The sequence below is a fragment of the Sturnus vulgaris genome, chromosome Z (genome assembly GCF_052056855.1).
Source record: "Sturnus vulgaris isolate bStuVul1 chromosome Z, bStuVul1.hap1, whole genome shotgun sequence".
In the NCBI taxonomy this organism is placed as follows: domain Eukaryota; kingdom Metazoa; phylum Chordata; class Aves; order Passeriformes; family Sturnidae; genus Sturnus; species Sturnus vulgaris.
In genome coordinates this window covers 42,723,750-42,744,741 of record NC_142283.1, presented here as the reverse complement: position 1 = coordinate 42,744,741, position 20,992 = coordinate 42,723,750, and the positions used below count along the sequence as shown (strand labels likewise).

Below are 20,992 nucleotides of genomic sequence, written 5' to 3'. Positions count from 1 at the left end.
CCTCACTTAGTGTCTCTGATGTTAGTGCCTGAAGACTTGGTAAGAATATAGTTATTGAACAGCCTAGAGTAAGGCATGTTTAATAAAATGCATTCTGTAAACTTTAGGAAGCATAGTGTTTATAAAATGGCATTTATTAATATAGCTTAATAATGCACTACTGAAAACTTGCATTTTTTTCAAGCTAAGAAGTACCAAGCAGAAAAGTAATACAATACTGTAAGAGTAGATATAAATTATATTTATAAAAATAGGTTATAATAATTACATAGGTATAATAATTACTACCTTTTTAACTATACACAGGGAGAACAAGGACTTTGCTTAGTACAATCTGTACATGATAATATTAGAAAACAACCAACCCTTACTAAAACCTGTCTGGAAAAGCTCCTGCGGTGCCCCAGCTGTCCGTGCCATACCGTGAATAGGAGGTGGCACCTGGTCTCGCAGTTCTGCCCCGTCCTCCCCGCGCTGTGGGACGGGCGCCACCTCCTGCTCCACACAGGAGCAGCGGGAGCTGCGCTCCGCATCCCGCTGCCAGCGGAGGAGGGAAGGGGCCCCCGCCACGGGCCTCGCTCTCTTTTCGGGTCTTTTCTGGCCGGGGCTCCGGTTTTTTTGCTTGTTTTTTGGGGGGGGGGCTGTTTGTTTGTTTGTTTGTTTGTTTGTTTGTTTGTGGAAAGATTGGACTAGATCTCAAGAGCTGTCTTCCAGACCCAACCATTCTGAGGCACTGGAGAGCAGTGGAAAGGAAGTGAGAGTATGTTTTCAGTCCTGTGGGCTAAAGGGTTGATTCAGTAATTCCTCCCCTGTCTTTCAGAGCCCTCTAGCCACCTTTGCAGGCACACTTCTATGGTGACGAGCCAACACATTTTGGATACAAACCAGAGAGGGTCCATCAGTGCATCAGCTCACAGACCGAGATCAAATCCTAGCTCTTCTGAATAAACCCAAAATAAATATGCTGTATACAACAATGAAAAACTCCTCACTTCTTCCTGGCAGACAGCAGCAATCTAACAGTACTCGCTACAAGAAATCGTAGTTAATAGCCCCTAGGATTTTATCTAAACTACTGAAATCAATATGAATTTCATCACTGGTAGTCAAAAGAGAAAAAATGAAAAAAGGAACCCAAGCCCAAGTTACCTAATTTCACGCGATTTTGATAAAGGGACTATATGGAATTAATTTGCAAGCACTCAGAGCAAGAATGCTGTGATAGTGCAAAAGTCTGCCCTGCAATTTGAAGATGCCCATTGTGTAGCAGGACAACAGCAGGCAGCACAAGTCTGCTACTGCCAGAAGCAGTTCTGGAATGCGGGAGTGATTATCATTTCCAGGAGGGATTTTCAAAAAATTTTCTTCTTGTTGACATTATCTCCTTATAGTTTCAAAATAAAATGGCATTTAAAATTTCAATAATTTTGTCTGCAATTATTCAATGCTTTCCACAGAAATCAAACCCTATGTATTGTTTAATCACTTCTAATGCACAATACAGACAATACAATACACTTAAACAAAAGGATTCAAACACAGAGAATTGGAGTTGCATGTGCAATATTATGATTTAAAAAATACACTTTTAACCTTTTCCAGACAAAAGTCTTAAAGAACTATACTACTTATGTATCTGTATTTTTAGAAAGGAGATTCTTAACTTATAACACAAAGCCAGAGCTGAATAAAAAAATAAGAAAAATACATCTGTATCTACAATAAGCAAGTAAATGGGAAATCAAGAGATAGAATAATCTGCATTTTTATTCACATCACAGAATGCTCTGTAACAACTACAAGTAAGAATAAACATGGGGCAGTAGACATGCCCAAGGTCATACACATTTGAGGTGGTAACTCTTGATTTCCAGACTCACATGCAATTAATTGGACACAACACTTCTAGAAGTTAAGCACATCTAACTTTAGGAAACTACTCCAGTGATGTATTTCAAATGTTGTTCGTATCTTTCACTTGTATATTTGTATTTCTGAATTTTATATTTACCAGATTAAAATAGGAAATGTTACTTTTTTCTTATATGAAACGCCAAATGTATTTCTACTTTGAAGATTACATTTATTTTTAAAGCACAAGTATATTTTTACAGGAGTTTTAAAAGCACCTGAATTTATCAACATTAAGAGCAATTTTCTCTATCCCTCCTCTTTTCTTCCTCATTAATGCCTCTTTCATTGGCTCTGTACATTGGGGAGGGTTTTGGCTGCACAGAGCTCAGGGGCAGGGGGGATAAGGCTGAGAGCCTGTGGGTGACAGTCACAGGGATGGCCAACAAGGCACAGATCCTGCTGGGAGTCTGTCACAGACCACCCAACCAGGATGAAGTGAAATATTCTGTCAGTGGATGTTTCATGATCACTAGCCCTTGCTCTTGGGAGACTTTACCTTGCCAAATGCCTGCTGGAAACTCAGCAGTGGAGAGGAGACAGTCTGGGAGGTTCCTGGAGTGTGTGGGAGGTAACTTCAGGCACAGCTGGTAGGGGAGCCTGCCAGGGCATGCCCTGCCAGACCTGCTGCTCACAGACAGAGAAGGGCCCTGGGACATGTGGTGGTCAGAGGCCACCCTGGGTACACTGACCATGGAATGAGAGAGTTTCTTTGTTCCTGGTGAAATAAGGAAGGGGATCAACACAACCTCTACCTTGGACTTCCAAAGGGCAGACTTTGGCCTGTTTAGGACTCTGGTTCAGAGTCTCTCAGGAAACTGCTCTTAAAAACAAAGGGGTTCAGGAAGGTTGGATATGCTTTAAGAAGGAAATCGTGAAGGCACAGGAGGAAGCCATCTCCATGTGCCAATAGACGAGCTGGCAGAGAAGAAAAGTGCCCTGGCTGAGCAGGGAGCTTTCACGGGAACTCAGGGAAAAAAGGAGAGATTATGACCTTTGGAAGAAGGGGCAGACAACTCTGGATGTCATTAGGTCATATAGAGCGAAAACTAGAAAGGCAAAACCTCAACTAGAACTCAATCTGACCATTGCTGTTAAAGATTATATAAAATATTTTTATAAATACATTAATTACAAAAGGAAGACCAAGAAAAATCTCCATCCTTTACTGGACATGGAAGGAAACAGAGTCACCAAGGATGAGGAAAAAGTGGATGTATTTAATGCCTTCTTTGCCTCAGTCTTTGTCAGTAAGACCAGTTATCCTCAGGGCACCCCCTGAGCAGGTAGACAGGGATGGGGAGCAGGACAAACTCCCTGTAATCCAAGAGGAATTTGTTAGTGACCTGCTGTGACACTTAGGCAATCACAAATCTGTGGTGTCAGATGGGATCCACACAAGGGTACTGAAGGAGCTGGCAGGGGTGCTCATTAAACCACTCTCCATCATTTATCATTAGTCCTGGTTGAACAGGGAGATCTCAGATGTCTGAAGGTTGGCCAGTGTGACATCCATCTACAAGAATGGTGGAAGGGAGGATCCAGGGAACTACAGATCTGTCAGCCTGACCCCAAGTGCCAGGGAAGGTTATGGAGCAGATCACCTTCAGTGCCATCACACAGCACACACAGGACAACCAGGGGACCAGGCCCAGCCAGCAGAAGTTTGGGACAGGCTGCTTGACCAAACAAATTGCCTCTTATGACCAGGTGACCTGCCCACTGGATGGGAGAAAGACTGTGGATATTGCCCACCTGGACTTCAGCAAAGCATCTCATTGCTGGGACATTGAGGGGCTGGAGCGAGTCCAGAGAAGGGCAATGGAGCTGGGGAAGGCTCTGGAGCACAAGTCCTGTCAGGAGCAGCTGAGGGAGCTGGGGCTGTTTAGCCTGGAGAAAAGGAGGGTCATGGGTGACCTTATCACTCTCTGCAACTGCCTAAGAGAAGGATGCAGCCAGGTGAGGCCTCTTCTCCCAGGCACCCAGTGACAGGACAAGAGGACAGAGTGTCAACCTGTGTGTGTATCAGGAAGAATTTGGGGTGAAACGGTGGTTAAGCCCTCTCAACCTATTGCACTTTTCTTGCAATGCACCTTTGAAACAAATGAAACTACTTTCAAAATCTATCTCAGAACCAAACAGAAACTATAAATGATACCAATTCAATCACATCTCTTTTTACATACAAAGGCTTTAAAAATCTGTGTATATACATATCTATCCATTCCTGGTAGAGCGTAAAATACTAGTATGTGTATTTACTGCACGTTTAGTTGTTAATGCACATAACAAACCCTAAAGCTACTTCAGAAAGGAAGACATCCACTCACCCATTCCAAATAAGCTAAGAGACCATCTGTGATGGTTCTTTCACTTGTTTTTATTACTTCTGAGAAACTAGAGAATTTTCAGTATTAATTTCAGTTGAGCCACAAACTCACAAACATAATAGCATGGCATATAAACATAAGTTAGTGGACCATCACACAACAATTAGTCTTGGAATTAAAATATATGAGTAGTACATATCAAATTTCTTTCATAAGAGAAGTACAGTGGTTTACAACTATCTGGACACCTTAGATCTCTATGAGGTTTATGTAAAGTACGATTAAATCAAGATACTTGATTTAGATAAATTACTCTGATAATGCAATTATGAAAGAGCTTTTTGAAGATTCTTTCTTATAATGTACTATAATCAAATCACTAACATATTTCTGACTGTTTGTCCTCTGAAGGTTTTCTTCCAAGTAGGAAAATAGAAGTCTAGTTTTGTCTCATGATTCCACTATTACCATACCCATAAGGTAAACAGAGCTTACATCCTAAAACACCATAATCCAACTGTCAAAAAATGCACATCCACATTCCTAAACAAATATTTAAATATCCTTTGGACAGGCTAAATAATTATACTGTTGGATTCAAAATGCTGACTAATTTAATGTCACACAAGTATCTTTACAGTACCATGTACATGTTGTACAAAATATTATTATGCATCTAGAACACAATTTCCGGATCACATTATTTTCCTTCTATATTGCCTCTCCGAAGCTTCCCATCCTGTTTTTTTTACTTGTTATGCCATCTCCCATTTATGCACCCTCTCTCTTATCAATGCCTACCAGTCATCAATATCCAGCTGCCTACTGCTCTCATCTTTATGGCTCCATTCATTCCATTCTTTGTCCACAGGATGTCCTCTCTAAACCAGCTTTCAAAGCTGCTATACTGGTCTTGTCAGTCTGTGAATATCTTATTTTGAAAGCACAAAGTCTTTGGAGCAGAGGCAAGTAAAGACAACCTAAGTGCGCTAGCACAGTAATGTTTCATTCTTTTCAGAGATCAGGATGTGAAAAAAACTGAAGTATGAACATTTTTAATAAATAACAAAAAACAACACTTGAAACAAGTATTTGACCTCTTTTTATATATTTATAACCTAAATTTAGCTATATTTTTTTTCCTTCAGTATCTGGTGTAGTACCAGATACTATATATAACTCACAACATTTCTGATACAGAAAAATTAGGCATAGACCCTGTATATAGCCTTGTTTGCAATACCGAAATCCCCAGAGGGCATATGAAGAACTGCTGACACCAAGCCATTTATAAGATTTGCAAGTATCCTAATGGATCCCCCAAATTTGCAGGTTCAATTAAAAGGAAGAATATCTAAAGGTAGCATTCTTTTCCTGACTAGAATACGTACTCTGTAAGCAGTTTCATAGGCTGAAATGAAAATATCATATGCCGTTCATTAGTTCTGTCATTTTATGAAGCATATAATTTGAGTGCATAGCACACGTGCTATTTCACACTGCAATTAACAATTAAATACACATTTAGTGCCACAAACTAGCTCATTATTTTGGAAAAAGTACTGTGCCAGGTTTTCTCTTAGGGAAGATTTTTGGTGCTCTGCATAACACAGCATTTGAAAACAAATTTTAATTACAGCTTAGCAAATGTTTTGCATTAAGAATTTTGTTCAGGTTTGCAAACAAAACCAAGTTACTAAGCAGTCCATAATAAAACAATCTACAAGGGATTGCAGTTGTTCAATACTGCTGAACTCCAAGGGCAGAGAGATTGAAGTAAAAACAGATTCAAATCCTTCCTGGCCAGAATTTATAATTTTTTAAGACAGAGGAAGGTACTCAGCACCCTCACCAATGGGATCCTCATTTCTTTACCCATTCATCATCACTGGATGAAATCTTTTTTGTATTCTACCAATTCAGTGTAAAAACTAAAAAATGAGTGATATTTGTAAGACTCAAGATCTGGCTTGCATTAACAAGTCATATGTCCCATAAAGAAAATTTATGCTGATGTATGTCTCTGTATGTCTCTCTGACATATCTGAAAACTGTCACTCCTGAAGCAATAAAGAGCACTATCAAATCTGCTACGTGTTGCACATACCAGCAATGAGTCTTTTATGACACAAGCCACTTCTTCCAGTGAATTCAACTGAATGGAAAACAACTGGTCTAGAAGATATAAGGTAGCTTTTTCGAGGCTTGGTAAGTGACGAAGCCAAAGGCTGAAGACAGCTGGTTCAGGAAGGGAGATCTTCTTCCTGGTTTAGAAAGGAAAATACTGTTTTACCTGAGTAACTAGGAGGAAGACAAAAAAAAAACCCAAAACAACTCTTTTTTTTTTTTTTTAACATATTGGGGAAAAAGGAGACACAAAGATCAACCTGAAGCAAGAGAGAGATCTTGTATACAGTAGCCTGTTCAACAGCAAATCATAATAGCAAAGAATGATAGGAAACCACCATCATCTACAGATGCAACTTTACCACACTTGTTTAAAACCTAGAAATTTGGTCATGACGAATCTCATCAGATGGAAACAGAAGGTTTAGGTCTGGAGTTCCCTTCATCTCTCGGGAAATGTCCTTTCCCTGGACTTGCAATCTCTCAAACCCGGACTAGTTCCTGCAGGCAGCTACTGATAGATGAGTAGCAAGGTCCTGCACAATATTTCTGCTGTATAACCAAAGCATTACCTATCTTTGCAGAGAAAGAAGAAAAAAACCAAAATCAACAACAACAAAAAGGAAAAAAAAAAATAATAGAGAACAAAAAACCAAAAAAAATTACTGAGAGGTAGCCAAGTCTTCAGCCCACCAGCACTGACCAGAGCTATTTAACAGACAAATAGTTAAGAAGTTATCACCTAAAGTGTTCAGCTATTGGTGTTGTATCACTACAAAAGAAAAGGTACAGTGTGGACCAGTATGAATCAAAATATACTATACTAACCACCCAAGAAGAGATATCACACCACAAACATCCTAGAATATTTTTGTAGCTATTGACCAAAACAATACATAAATAACAATAAATATTTGCCTTGGTCTTAAATCAAGTTAAGATTAAAAAACCTATGATTAGGTTGGAGAGTATATGCAAACAAAAGCTACTGATAAAAGAGAAAAATACGAGCAGAAAGAATACTAAAGCCCTTTTAGGATCTCTTTTCAGTGTATTTATTTTGCCATACGTTCATTTAATTATCAGCTCTCAGAATTCTGAATTTAATTTAAAAGCCTGTATTTTTTTCCACATAATATTATGCACACTTGAAGTGTGCATGGGGAGACAAGAAATACACAGAAGTATCCAGAATTTAAAACTGTAAAGCAATGCTCAATTTCAGGATACTATTTTACTAAATATTACTATCAAAGCGCATACGCACATCAGAGTAAATTAAGAATGACAAAACATTAGCTGATTTTGCCATTATCAACTTTCCTTTCGTTTTTTTTGGTAGCATGGTAGATATTACAGATATTATGTCAGGAAAAGGAAGCTAATAAGTGTACATGGAGGTTGCAAATATAAGATATAAACTGTAGTTAACTGTAGTGATTATATTGCTAGAGCTGAATTTGCAGCTGGTCCCACCAGGACAATTTTGAGTTCTTTGGAGCCTGCAAGTGTCCTATTTTCTGGGGCAGTCTTCACCCATGTTCTGAAGGAAGACATGTTCAGAACACAACAGAGTTAGGGAAAATAGAAGTCAGTTGTCAGAGCAAGGAAAAAAAATAAAATACAAGCACATTCACATTAAGACCAATGAATTCAGTGACAGCTCAGGAATATATAATGCAAATATATCATGTGAGCCTGTATCTGCTCTCAGGGAAACCGTGCACTTTTGTTGACAACCCTGCAAGAGTCACTTAGTCAAAAGCCATGTGAAATCAGATATTTTTGTTCACTGTGATAGAGTAGCTCAACAATTAAGAAAAGATACATTTATTTCAGTCAGAAGAACCTCTTATGACCATCCAAAGAATCAGAAGTCTGTCATGATGGAGTGCCCATCAGCTTACTGATATGAGAACAAACCATCTGTACAGAACCTGTGAACCTCCTCTCACAGTCTTTCATACCTTGTGGAACACGAACAGTCAGAAGCCACAAAAGATGGACAAGTGAAAGACTGAAAGATAGCTCTGTCTTTTTGGGCACATCTTTCGTTACAGACCTCCACATTCACATTCCTTTTTAATTCCTTTCCCTCAGCTTCCAGTAAGACACATGGATTAGTTATTGTACTTCTCCATTAATTATCTACTTTTGTGTGGAGCCCTCAATGGATCACCACAAAAATCTTCATTGGAACATCTTGGAAATTAGGATGAGTACAGAGGAAGCAATTAAAAACCAATTTTAAAAGGAGAGAAATGAATAACTGACAGAGTGTTCACAAGGGGCATTTTATAGTATAAAAAAAATTGTTTATAACACAGCGTCTTAGCTACAACTTGAATAAAGCAATTCTCAAGCAAAAGTAGGCTGTGCTTTCCCTGACATCTTCCCTTTCCTGGCATAGCTAACCTTGCTGATGTTCAGCTTCACTCAGCTGAACACAGACTGATTTTATCAGAACAGTGGGTTTAGTGGTAGCAGAACAAGCAAAACTGTATTCACAAATTGCTCCTCTCTCAGACACATTAAAACCAATCTGCTGAAAATCTGGAGAATTCAAAATGTGGAGAACAAATTTCACACACACACAAAAAAAAAAAAAAAAAGGTATTATGAAAACATCAAATGTAAGGATCTATCTTACTCAAAGAAAAATTTAAATGGCCCCCAAAATGTCAAATTAGGAATGGTAATACACTTACATAAATGACATTTCTATGAAAAATTATCACAATTTCCACAAAATTCCTAAAAACTATTGAAGGTTTTAACCAACTTTTTAGGGAATAGGTGAGACAACGTCCCTGTCAATATTTAAAGCTGTTATGCCACAGTTTGTGCATCAGCAATGTAAAATTCTGCTTTGGTCCACAACCTCAGATCTGCTATTTAACTGCAAGGGAAATACTTTACTAGAAAGGTGTACAGTGCATTCAGCATACAAACCTAGAAAAAAGATACTGAATTGAATTGATAGTCTTCATGAAAAAGCAAAACCATAATACCAACCCTGCTACTTACTTTAAAAAGGCTTCATTCACAGCCTCTAGAAACTCTGAACTGAGAATTTCTTTTGATGAACCTCCATGGTAAAGAAGGAGAGTTTCCAGCAATGGAGTTAGATCAGGCAAAGTAATGAGAGGCACACAGAAAATGGACATAGCATTCACACGGCTGGCTGAAATGCTGAGGGATATAATAAATACAATTTGTATTTCAGAAAAGTTATAAATTCTAAACTGTTAAGCTAAAAAAAGGACATAAATTAATTACAGAAGATTAAATGTAAGACATGCATACCTAATGGCTGAAAAATTATTTACTAAAATGACTGTTGACATATCAATCCATACTGTGTGCAGAACGTTAAGAAGTCAGATATAATTTTGATATTTAAGTCCTCAAAGCAAACCATGTGAGGGGTATCAACACAATTCTGAATTGAACACCCAGTTGTGTTGGCTCCATCACCACATCCTTCCTAGTAGACATTTCCCAGTAGTCTTTTCCAGGGTCAGTGAAGGAAGACTACAGATTCATAGCTCCCATGTAAGTTTCCTTACTTTCCACTAGAGACAACCTAGCTGCTTTTCAGGCCTCTAGTTGCTTTTTTAATCTCTCTTTCCTCTTAACAGGAACAGTTCATGAATCCTGCTGTTTTCAAGTGCTCAGCTGGAAAAATTTTGTCTTACAGATCTACAGCTGAAGGAACATGTAGCACCTTTGGATCTTAACATACAAACCACTCACTGGATCTTCTCACTAAAACTACAAGGTTAGAAATAATTCCAGTGGAATCTGGAAAATAAAGAAAATACAGAAACTTTGGATCTTTAAGAAAATTAAAATGGCAGAGACTAGATTTGCAAAAAGAAATCAAAACTTTACCAGAGAATATATATTGTTTCTAGCACATGAAACTGCAGCATTTGACAGGAAGACACTTATAAAGACCAAGAACTATGAAATACTGAACTCTAGAAAATTAAAATATTGTCCTATATTGTGTGTAAAAGGCTTCCCTGAGCTCCTGGAAATTTCTCCTGATTCACTAAAAGAAGTGCATTCTCTGCAAGAATCTGAAAGCATTTTCTTTGAGGAGTCACCAATACTACTTCTGAAGACCTGAGATGGAAGTTAAGAGGCTGCTGAGCAGTATGGACATGAGGTACTAATCATTGTCATTTAAACAAAGAGAGAAATAAAACATGACATATTTTCAAAGATGTAAATTTCTGAGTAATTACTTGACTAAACATGTGTTTAAGGTTTCTTCAAAATGCACTTTTGTTGCAAGTGTTTTTGTAGGAATGTTAATTATTAGGATGATCTTATCATGCAGCAGTATTTTCCAGGATACACAGACCTGAAACTTTACATCAGTTCCCTTCCTAAATTATGTTTCTAATTCCTTATCCAGGACTAGCAAAATTTAGCAGATGAATTTAGTCTTACTTAACTTCAGAAGAAAAACCCTGTAAAAGCAACTTTCTTCTACATAATCTTCAAAGTATATTCTTGGAGAACAGGGCACAATGCACTCCACTGTGCACAATTAATTTGCACAGGTATTAACATCTGAATTTTCAAAATATCACTAAATGGAGAAAGGAGAAAATGTATACCTCTAAAAGCAAACATTTTTGTCTCTGGAATTTGAATAAACATCCGTATCATAATTTCTGCACTCAAAAATCAACCTAAGTTCAAAGTTTTCTCTTTCTCCCAGCAGAAATCAGATATTTCTCTTCCCAACAGTCTCAAACAGCTTTTCAGCTAAGTCTGTTTCACCCTACTTTTAAAAATGTGGACGTTTATTTCCTACATGGAATTAAACTTTGTGATACTCCTCATTAACTGTGTCCATGATTTTAACATTAAAATCAGTTCGAAACAATTTCAGCCCATTTAATCTTCTTTACCAAATATCTAGGTGCAAAGAGGAAGGGGAGAAGAATAGCCAAGTTTTTGGCTCATGATGCAAGAAATATATTTCAATCAGCCTCTTTTTTTTTTGTAATTTTACAAGCTATGTAAAATAAGCCATAAAACTCTTTTATTTATAGCATCCCTTTTGGCTCTGAAGGGCGACAGAATGTGCACAGGCATTTTCTTTCATTCAATTAATTAACTATGACTTATTTAAATTTTATTAATATTTAAATGCTTTTATTTACTTATTAGTTATTTTAATATTTAATAATAACAAAAAATTAATTTAGTTTATTACATAACACTATTAGTGTAATCATTTCATCACTAACAATGTAATTATGAATAAATATTGCTTATTTGTATTTATTACTCTGTTAATTTAATCTAATAAATTGAATACACTTAACACAGAAGATACAATTTGAATTCATAGTTTACATTAAAAATATCATCATTTTTTCTTTAGTTTTCTTAGCTGCAATTAACTTAATTTTCATGCAATCAATAGGGTCTACTGACATTCAAATGATATAATTTTTACAGTACCAACAAAAGACTATGATCTGCATTTCAAGGCCAGTAGAAAGGTACAAATCAGACAGCAAAACGGCATGATCATGTGAGAAATAGTGACAACAGCACCGTTAGACAAATCATCTCGGAAGGCCCCCTCCAACCATTCTATGACTCCTAGGTTAAGTACAAACTCTTTTGTGAAGCCAAACTTACCAAGCTTATCCACACCTTAAATTATCGAACAAATGTATCCAAAACTTTTCAACTGAAGCCTAAATTGCCCAAGACTGTAACATGATCCCCACTGAACTGTAATGACCCAAACCAAAACATATCAAAATTATGTTTAGATAACACCTACCTCTCCTGAATGTTAAGTCCATTGAACTGGTTTTCTCTGAGTTCTGTTACTAATGAAACGACCATCTGTTAAATAAAATAAAATAAATAACATAAAATACATTACATTTACTGCCAATAAGCAGACATTAGTTCCATGGTTCTCCGTATGACTGATGTACTGTAAAGGTTAATAACTTCCTCTGTTTCTCTATTTTGATTCTAAATTTTTTTTTTACTATTGACTAAAGCTCTCCAAATCACTGAACGAACTGTACTGAAAAATGTTATTTTAACATAGTATATACTTTATACATTTTAAAACGAAAAAGATATTCATTTTAGCTCTGCTTCCCCCAGACTAAAAGCATAACTTTCAGAAGAGCATTACTAATACTTTTCACATGCTTTGTTTAATTCAAGTCAATATATTATGAAATATTATTCCCACTATTTTTATATATCTTAAATATGAAAGTGACTTTAGCTAACATTTAGGGCACATCTCCCATTTTAAATGCAGCAGATATAGTAAAAAAACCCCGTTCAGAAGTTACATTCTAATACATAAAATAATAAATATACTTTTAACTTCATGGGGAAAAAATAATGATAGAAGAGGGGGTTTTCTTTTGTTACAGTGCAACAGCAATGAGAATTTTGTTTTTATGAACATCTATTACAGTGTAATCTAATAAAAATTTCTCATTTGTCCAGATATCTCCCACTTCATTTTTTCCCTTAAAAGGTTGTAAAAGTAACTGAGGTAAGGAAAGATAAACAACGTTCAGTTCATGTTCCTTATCACAATGACAGCTCCATGTATGTGCTTATAAACTGGTGATTTATTATTAACAAGATCTCAATTGCACAAAATACTTACATTTTTAACCAAGTGACAATAATAATCGGCTGACGTGTAGCCCAGAGCTGATATGAACGTACTGGTTTCCGCTTCGTTACTTTCCCACTTAGAAGAAGAAAGGAGATGGCACAGCAAACTCTGAGAAATCAAGAGAATGGCAATAAAGCACCAGGCTTCCCCAAGCTGTGTAGGGGAACAGGGCAGCCACTGAGCTCTGTCTGGGCCTTTTGGTCAGTGGTGGCCACTTCACACCGGGACACACAAGAGCAGACAGCTCCCACCAGCCATAAGGAAAACGCTGCAGCTGCTGCAATCCAATGTGGGTTCACTCACACCACATGATTTCAGCAGCTGCCCCATAGCAATGGAGACCATCCACATCAAAACCACAGACCTTTGCTAGGTTTCAGTTCCTGGGGAGCCATTTCAATCATCTGTAGTCTCAGTACCATGATCGAGAAGAGAAAGTGTGAAATTAACATCCACTTTTCCATATCACTTTTTCAAGATGCTCTGGGACTCAAGGTCTTGTCTCATACTGTAATTTGCCTAATTTCCTCATTTATTTTGAGAAGATGATGATAAAAATCTAATCTTGACATTTACTTCTCTACCAGTTTCACTACCAAATGCTTTACATCTCATTAAAACCTTTTAAATACATCACACAATAGTCTAAGCACTCCTTTGCTAATAGATTCTAAATCAGATTAACAGATTTGATACACTGGTTCTGCAGGGGACTCTGAGCATAGTACTCATGCTTTCCCAGTTCTTCAGCACTACAGCTCTGCTGTCATTTGGAGAGATCTTACATCCCAGCACCCTCCTTAGCAAACTCATTATGAAAACCAAAAGTGCGAAATCTTGAGCAGGTTTTTGCATCCAGGTGTCACAATTGAGCTGAGATAGTTCTATGTTGATTATCAAACTGTCTGCTCTGCATTTTTTACAGCTGTCATTTCCTCCTGTTCTTGACTGCTACATGCTGACATAACACCAGTTATGTTTCAGAGTTCATTTCAGGGCTTTATGTATCACTGACACTTAAAGTATAAATTTTTCATGGCATTAAGTATATAAAATTCTTTGTAACAGAAGGTCAGGATTAGTATACATCGTAAAAGGCCTTCGTTTAAAAAAACATATGATTAAAGAAAAGTTCAGATGGAACCTTTGTGACTTCCATGGGTTTAGGCTGCTTCATTCTGTGCATTCTTATTAATAGAAAGAGGAACCTGATGAAAGATGTTTGAGACAAAAAAAAAAATAGAAATCTCATTAACTCATTTTCTTATTTCAGAAACTCAAGTATTTATACATGCTTTTGTTGAACATCCCAAAGCAACTGCTTCAGATATATAGATATATTAAATCCATGTGTTCCATGTTTGATATGAGAGAAGAATCAGCAGAACACCAGAGGTCTAAGAAAATCCATTGCTCTCAAAATAAGCAACAAGCCTTTGAGATACCTTATTTATCGCACTTCAAGATTATTTTACTACCTTGAAGAGTAATGGTAAATGCCTAAATATCCTTTTCCTTCATTGTACAACGTTTTTCCTAGACAGTATCCAGTAGGAGCAACTGCTGTTCTATTGCTGTCCGGAAAATTCCCAAAAACCAAAGAGGAGGAAAAATGCCGTGGCAAAACAGTTTCAAAGTAGTAACTTACATTCAATTTTTTGCCTTCTTAAGAAAAAGACAGAAAATAGTGGATTTTAAAAATGTAAAAGCCTCTAAATGTGTCCAAAGTGAAAGCTAAAATCTATTTAAACTGTACAATCTCCCAACAGACCTTAATCAATTTATTAACAAAAAGTAATAACCCTTATATATTTTTATTGTCTTTTGCAACTATTACTAAAGTTAAATTTTCTTTTCAGGACACTATCAAGGGTATCTACAGAATAGGACAGTTTGCCAAGCAGAATGAGATAAGGGACCAAACTGCAAGTTGAAAACAAAATAAAGGAGGAGTTACAAAAAACCTAGGATGTCACTTTCACTAGGAAGGTAGGGTAAGGAAGGGGCTTGAAAAATACAAAGTCTATTGGATTGCTTAGTGAAAGACTTACAAAAAGCTCGATCAGTGACAACAAACATAAAAATCTCTGAGAAGGATTTGACAGGTTCACATTGGCAGCAAATGATGGCCAAATGAGGGAGTGACCTAAAACCCTGTATAGTCACCTGTAACACTACAAAATGTATTACCTAGTGACCCTTTCTGTAACCAGAATTTTCCAAAGGGTAAAATTAATCGAACGCTCTTTGTGAAGAGTACTTTCGAAATTACTTTTCCCCCTACCCTTGTGCAACAGCCAGTGTTAACCAAGCAATAGAAGAAAATAGAAGACAAAATGACTGTACACCATCAGAGTCTGCATATGTCCTGCAACACTTTCCTGTGTTGGTTTTTGGTTTGATATTGTTTTGGGGTTTTGCTTGCTTATTTACTTGCTTGGGGTTTTTTGTTGTTTTATTTTCAATTTACTAGATCCATCCAAGGAATTTGCAGATTTTTTTCTTGAAATGTACAAAATCTCTGAACAGCCAGAAGGGGGCAAGGGAAACACAGGATATGAGGTACTGTAGTCAAGATGAAAGGAGCTATTAGGTATTTATATAAGACAAACAAGTATTAAAGATGGAAAACATTTAAAATTCAGCTCTATGAATTTCTTATGAATTTCACTTTACTGATAGTGTTGCAGTGGAAAGCCTGAGACATCTCTATATGCAACAAAGATATTTGTTAACAGTAAGTTAAAACATTTGTCTATTTCAGTTTAAAAGCTTTCTTGTTCTTCTAGAACATATACGGAAAGTTCTCCTTCTTTCTAGAAGAAGTAGCTTATTTACTTCTTATATAATTTCAGTTGTAAATTATAATTCTTTTACTACTCTATATTAGCTGTCTGGAAAAAAAATTAATACTGATGCTTCACTCATAGTTGACAAATGAGTTGTTAGGATAAGGAATATTCAGTGTCTTCATCAATAGGATAGGACTGAGTGGGACAGTAGGATCGAGTGCACTCCCAGCAAGGCTGCAGATGACACCAAGATCCATGTCACTTAATTCCCTGTGGGAAGGGATGCCATCCAGAGATAGGAGGGGCGGGCCTGTGTGAACCTCATGAAGTTCAACAAAGCCAAGTGAAAAGTCCAGCACCTCAACTGGGGCAATCTCCAATATCACCAAAAGGGATGAATGGACTGAGAGCAGCCCTGCAGAGAAAGGCTTGGGAATATTTGAAACTAACTCTTTCAGGAAGTAGTATAGAGAAATCTAAAATATTTCAGATTTTCTCACATATGTAGAAAGCAATATAAATATTCAAACCTCATGACAAGTTCCAACATTACATCATGAATCCCCCCCAAAAGCATTTTGGAAAATCAAAAAACATGACATATTACAGAGCCACAGTATCAGTTATTTGATCCTAATGACTTTTAAGGAATCATTTCAAGATCAGTACCTACAAGGTATTCAAGTACATGATGAGAAAATTGTCAGATGCACTTCTGTATTGATGGTATCAAGTCATGGATCCCATTCCAGCAACATTAACAGCTGGAGATCTACACAGTCATCTGTTATTCCTGGCAGTGAATCAATTACCACTCACTGTGTAATTCACTAATACCACATTCTACAAGCCAAGGAAGTGTATCTGCAGCAGAAATACTGCATTCAAAAGGTAAAATAACAAGTCCCTTTTATCTTTGCATTTCCAGAATCAAGATGGTGGATTTTGGAAAACAAACAGCAGTCAGGCATGCTGCAATATCAGAAGTGACTTTTTTCTTGATTTCTCCCACCACTGAGTAAGTAAGAGGGAAACCACCTAGGGCTGCAATTGCAAGAGAAGAAATCCATCCCCCTGGCCTAGGATTAAAGGCATACTATTCAAAATCCCATTCAATCTGAAATTGAATTGATAAATTTTTATAAAATTACTCACAATGACCAACTTCTCTGAACAACCTTGCAATTGACTTTATTTTACTGATATAATTTATACTGAGTAATACTGCAGATAATTCAAAATCCACTGCTGCAGAGAGATGTCTAGTATCTTTAACAGGCAGATAATCCTATGAGCATTACCACAAAGACATAAACTCATAAACTTTCTTTATCTTTAGTTTTTACATAAACTAACTTTATCTGTGTGCAAGCACACTGCTTCATATCTACAAGATCCTATAGCATACCTCCACTACCTCCCCACTCCCACAGCAAAATCTAGTATAGAGTATAGGATATGATATGATTTGCTGAGGCAAAGCAAGGGAAGGAAACAAATCATCTCCAGTGCTTAGACCTCACAGTGGTTCTTGTCCTGTCAATATCCTGTCAGAACTGGGATATCAAGACAAAGAAAACGAAAGAAAAAGAGAGGAGAAAGAGAGAAAAGAAGAAAAGCCAGAGAAAAAAAAGAGAAAGAGAGAAAAAAGGAAGATGAGACCTGATTCATTCCCTTTTATAGTTCACCTGGTGCATGCCTCTTATGTAAACTAGACTTGTCACACAGTTTTTTTCACTCATGCACAGCCAGCCCTTGTCCAGGAAGTGAGATGGGGGTGGGGGATTAAGCATGGAGTCTCAAGGTAGAGCAGGAACTTCGCTCAGAACAGCACCACCCCAGCTCCACAGTCACACCTTTTGCTGTAGCAATACCCAGAACGTTTGAGACAAAACATGCTTAGGTCTGATTCTCTACAGTGCCCCCTCAGTCAGTCCGCAGAAGAAACCACGTTGGGAGAGAGATTTGATCTGGTAAGGGTAGGAAGGCTCTGCAGAAAGGTCCGGACAGGCTGGATCAGTGGGCTGAGGGCAGCTGATACAGTGAAGTGCTGGGTCCAGCCCAACACTGGGTCCAGCCCAACACTGGGTCCAGTCACAACAAGCCCAGACAGCACTACAGGCTGGGGCAAGAGAAGCTGGAAAGCTGCCCAGCCAAAAAGGACCTGCAGGCATTGAGCAATGAGCCAGCTGTGCCCAGGTGGTCAGGAGGCCAATGGCATCCTGGCCTGTATCAGCAACAGTGTGGCCAGTGTGGCCAGCTGGAACAGGACAGGGATTGTCCCCCCGTAATGGGCACTGGGGAGGCCACACCTTGAATCCTGTGTTCAGCTCTGGGCCCCACACTACAAGAAGGACATTGAGAGGCTGGAGAAGCCCAGAGAAGGGAATGGAGCTGGGGAAAGGTGTGAGGCACAGGTCCTGTGAGGGGCAGCTGTGGGAGCTGAGGATGTTTAGCCTGGAGAGAAGGAGCAGAGACTGCATTGTTCTCCACACCTGCCTGAAAGGAGGGTGTAGCCTTGTGGGGGGTGTGCATTGCAACTCTTCTATTGCAATCCCAGTAACAACTGACAGCATAAGAAGATATGGTCTCAAGTTGCACCAGAGGAGGTTTAGACTGGATATTAGGAAAAATTTCTTCGTTGGCAGGGTTGTCAGGCATTGGAATAGGCTGCCCTACTGGTAGTCACATTAACACTTTTCACGTAAATCAAGCTAGCTCTTTTGATGCTCCTCTTTAAGTAATGAAGTCTGACTTCCATGTGCTATTAGGGATTTGTTCAGTCACTCCATAACTTTGTAACAACCATATCACGAGGAATATGAGTCTATGAAACCCTGGAAATTACTTTTCTGGAGCAGAACTTGTCCGTCCCCTGATTTAAGTAACACAGCCCCAGGCAGACACCAACTCAGTTAGTGTCCATAAATCCAGCAAGGTAGGAGGTGCTTTAGGTGCTGATACTGTATTTACCAAGCAGAGATCCAAAAGCTCTGAAACCTTTTACCCCTTTTCTTTCTGAAATAGCCAATATTTTCCTGCACACGTCGACGGGGGAAAATATAGAAGCTTGAATTAAAGGCACAATTATTTCTGAAATAAACACATAAATAGAACTTGATCCTTATTACAAGATGGCAACTTTTACGGGAGTAACTGTATTGGTTTACCAACTGTCCTGGAATTTATGACACAGTTTCAAAGACATTCCAGGGGAGCCAGATAAACCGATTTATTTCTGGAAACTTCTCAACACACTCTTTCCAAAATATTTATGGTTCTGAATGTCCTCAGAAGCAGATGTGAAAATCAATATCTCCAATGTATTTTGAACAGTGGAGATGGATGGTTTCACTGGGATAAGCCATTCAAACCTGACACTAATTAAGACTTCCCAGTGATGATACTGATCTCTTTTTTGCCATCTTGGATGTGTCTATCAAAGCAACAGTAGAGCAGGATAAAACTGAATAATCTATCACTTCTTCTAAAGAAATACTTCTCTTAAGTATATTCTGCTTGAAGACACAAAGCACAGTTATTTTTTGAGAAGAGATCATTAATGACATTTTGCTGGAAATTATGATCTGTGTGAATCTGTTGGAGTAAGTATAGTAAGTATATGGATACCCAAGGGGAAATTTCTGAAATCTGGTCAAGTAACAGGTTTATTTCTGACCTTTCTATCAGATTCAATGGGAACCAGATTTCCTCAGGTCTGCTGAAAGAAAGCAGGTATAATATTAAAAGCTACATCTTATTCAGAGAAAGCTTTAGAAGTAAGTGCTATTTCTTATTTGCATTTAATCAGACTTTGGAATGAGAATTTCTTATATGTCAATAACTTCAAGAGTCTGTACATCAGTGTTGCTCTTAGGTGTTTCCTCTACATCCAGATGGCCCATGGCTTTCAACACAGAAGACAAGTCAATTTATATTTTCGATCTGGCTTTAAAAGTACTATAAAACTGTATAATCGATTACAACATTATAGATAAATAAGACAATATGATTTCCAGTCATAATACAAAAAATAAAAATACTTCATAAGAGGGGTTTTCTTTGAATGTAGGATCCTAACAGCCCAAATTACTTCCTAAATCATTTAAACAGTCCTCAGTAAGCAAGATATACACATGCTCTGATTTGTTTTGTAAATATAAATTAATTTTTTATTTCCTAGCGTTCAGAAGCTCAGACTAAAACAAATTCCTGTAAGTATTTTTAGTAATGTTTTCTTAAAAATCCTGCTTAAAGGCCTATGAGTTTTATTGTGTCCCATATCCTCTAGATTAAATGATTGACAATAAAACACAAAGAGACTTGGTACTTTTAAAACCTTCTTACTATGAAATAAGCAGCCAGTTCTGAAGAATCATAGTGGCTATGTCTGTAAATAACAAAAGAGTGCATTCATTGAGAGATCATTTCACCAACTGTCAATGACATCAATTCTCGGACTGGGATGCTGAGATAACACCATTCATATTATTTCCACACACTTATCCATTCATTAAAAAGTCAATGACTTTCAATTTTGCTTCTAAGACCTCTTGCTCACTTGTTCAGTGGCTCCAGGAGAAGAAGGAAAAATAGTTTTCCACAAACCAAAATTAAAATGTAAAAGAATATAAGGTATCAAACATCATACAGATTTAAATATCATCTAGCTTTTGAAGTACTATTTTACTCAAAATTATTCTGTTTTCTCAACATTCTATAAAATTCTCAGTGTATCAATTAGGGGAAATTACATGGCATATATTTGTGAACAATGATTGTTATCAGTATGTGAGAGCATATTATGCTAAAAAAATAGTAAAAAATTTTTTTATTTTTTTAAAAATCTTTAAACTACTGATAGCCTAACCAAAAAGTCCAATTTCTCCTTTGAAATTGAAACTGGTGAAAACACTTTTCAGATAGACAAAATGTGATATTACGTATACACATGCATTTCAATTATTAGCTAGTCAACACAACCTCTCACTTTACCAAACTGAGTCTATTCCAGTAGCCAGACAGAGGTTTTGCAAAAACAAACCACTTGCATTTCAATTAACATTAAGAAAGCCTGGAATATTCTTCAGTAATTTAGTTAATTAGGGTCCAAGTGCCTAAGTACAGGGCTAGGAGAAGTT

The 20,992-nt window shown here is 37.4% G+C and overlaps 2 protein-coding genes across 3 annotated transcripts in view; one reads left to right on the top strand and one right to left on the bottom strand.

Annotated features, from left to right (window-relative positions):
* AOPEP (aminopeptidase O (putative)) overlaps positions 1-10,600 on the top strand; it is a 218,336-nt gene extending 207,736 nt beyond the window's left edge. The window contains exon 19 of one of the 2 annotated variants that reach the window (XM_088157124.1): positions 10,069-10,600. The gene's annotated coding sequence lies outside the window, so the exon portion shown is untranslated. Of the gene's footprint in view, positions 1-10,009 lie in introns of both variants that reach the window. The other variant, XM_088157125.1, reaches the window with a different exon arrangement.
* Positions 1-20,992, bottom strand: part of FANCC (FA complementation group C) — a 74,929-nt gene that overhangs the window by 18,686 nt on the left and 35,251 nt on the right. The window contains exons 5-8 of the mRNA XM_014869151.2: positions 13,048-13,167; positions 12,187-12,251; positions 9,396-9,560; positions 6,349-6,505 (exon numbers count right to left, since the gene is read on the bottom strand). Of these exons, the coding sequence (XP_014724637.2) occupies positions 6,349-6,505; positions 9,396-9,560; positions 12,187-12,251; positions 13,048-13,167 (507 nt within the window). The remainder of the gene's footprint in view (positions 1-6,348; positions 6,506-9,395; positions 9,561-12,186; positions 12,252-13,047; positions 13,168-20,992) is intronic.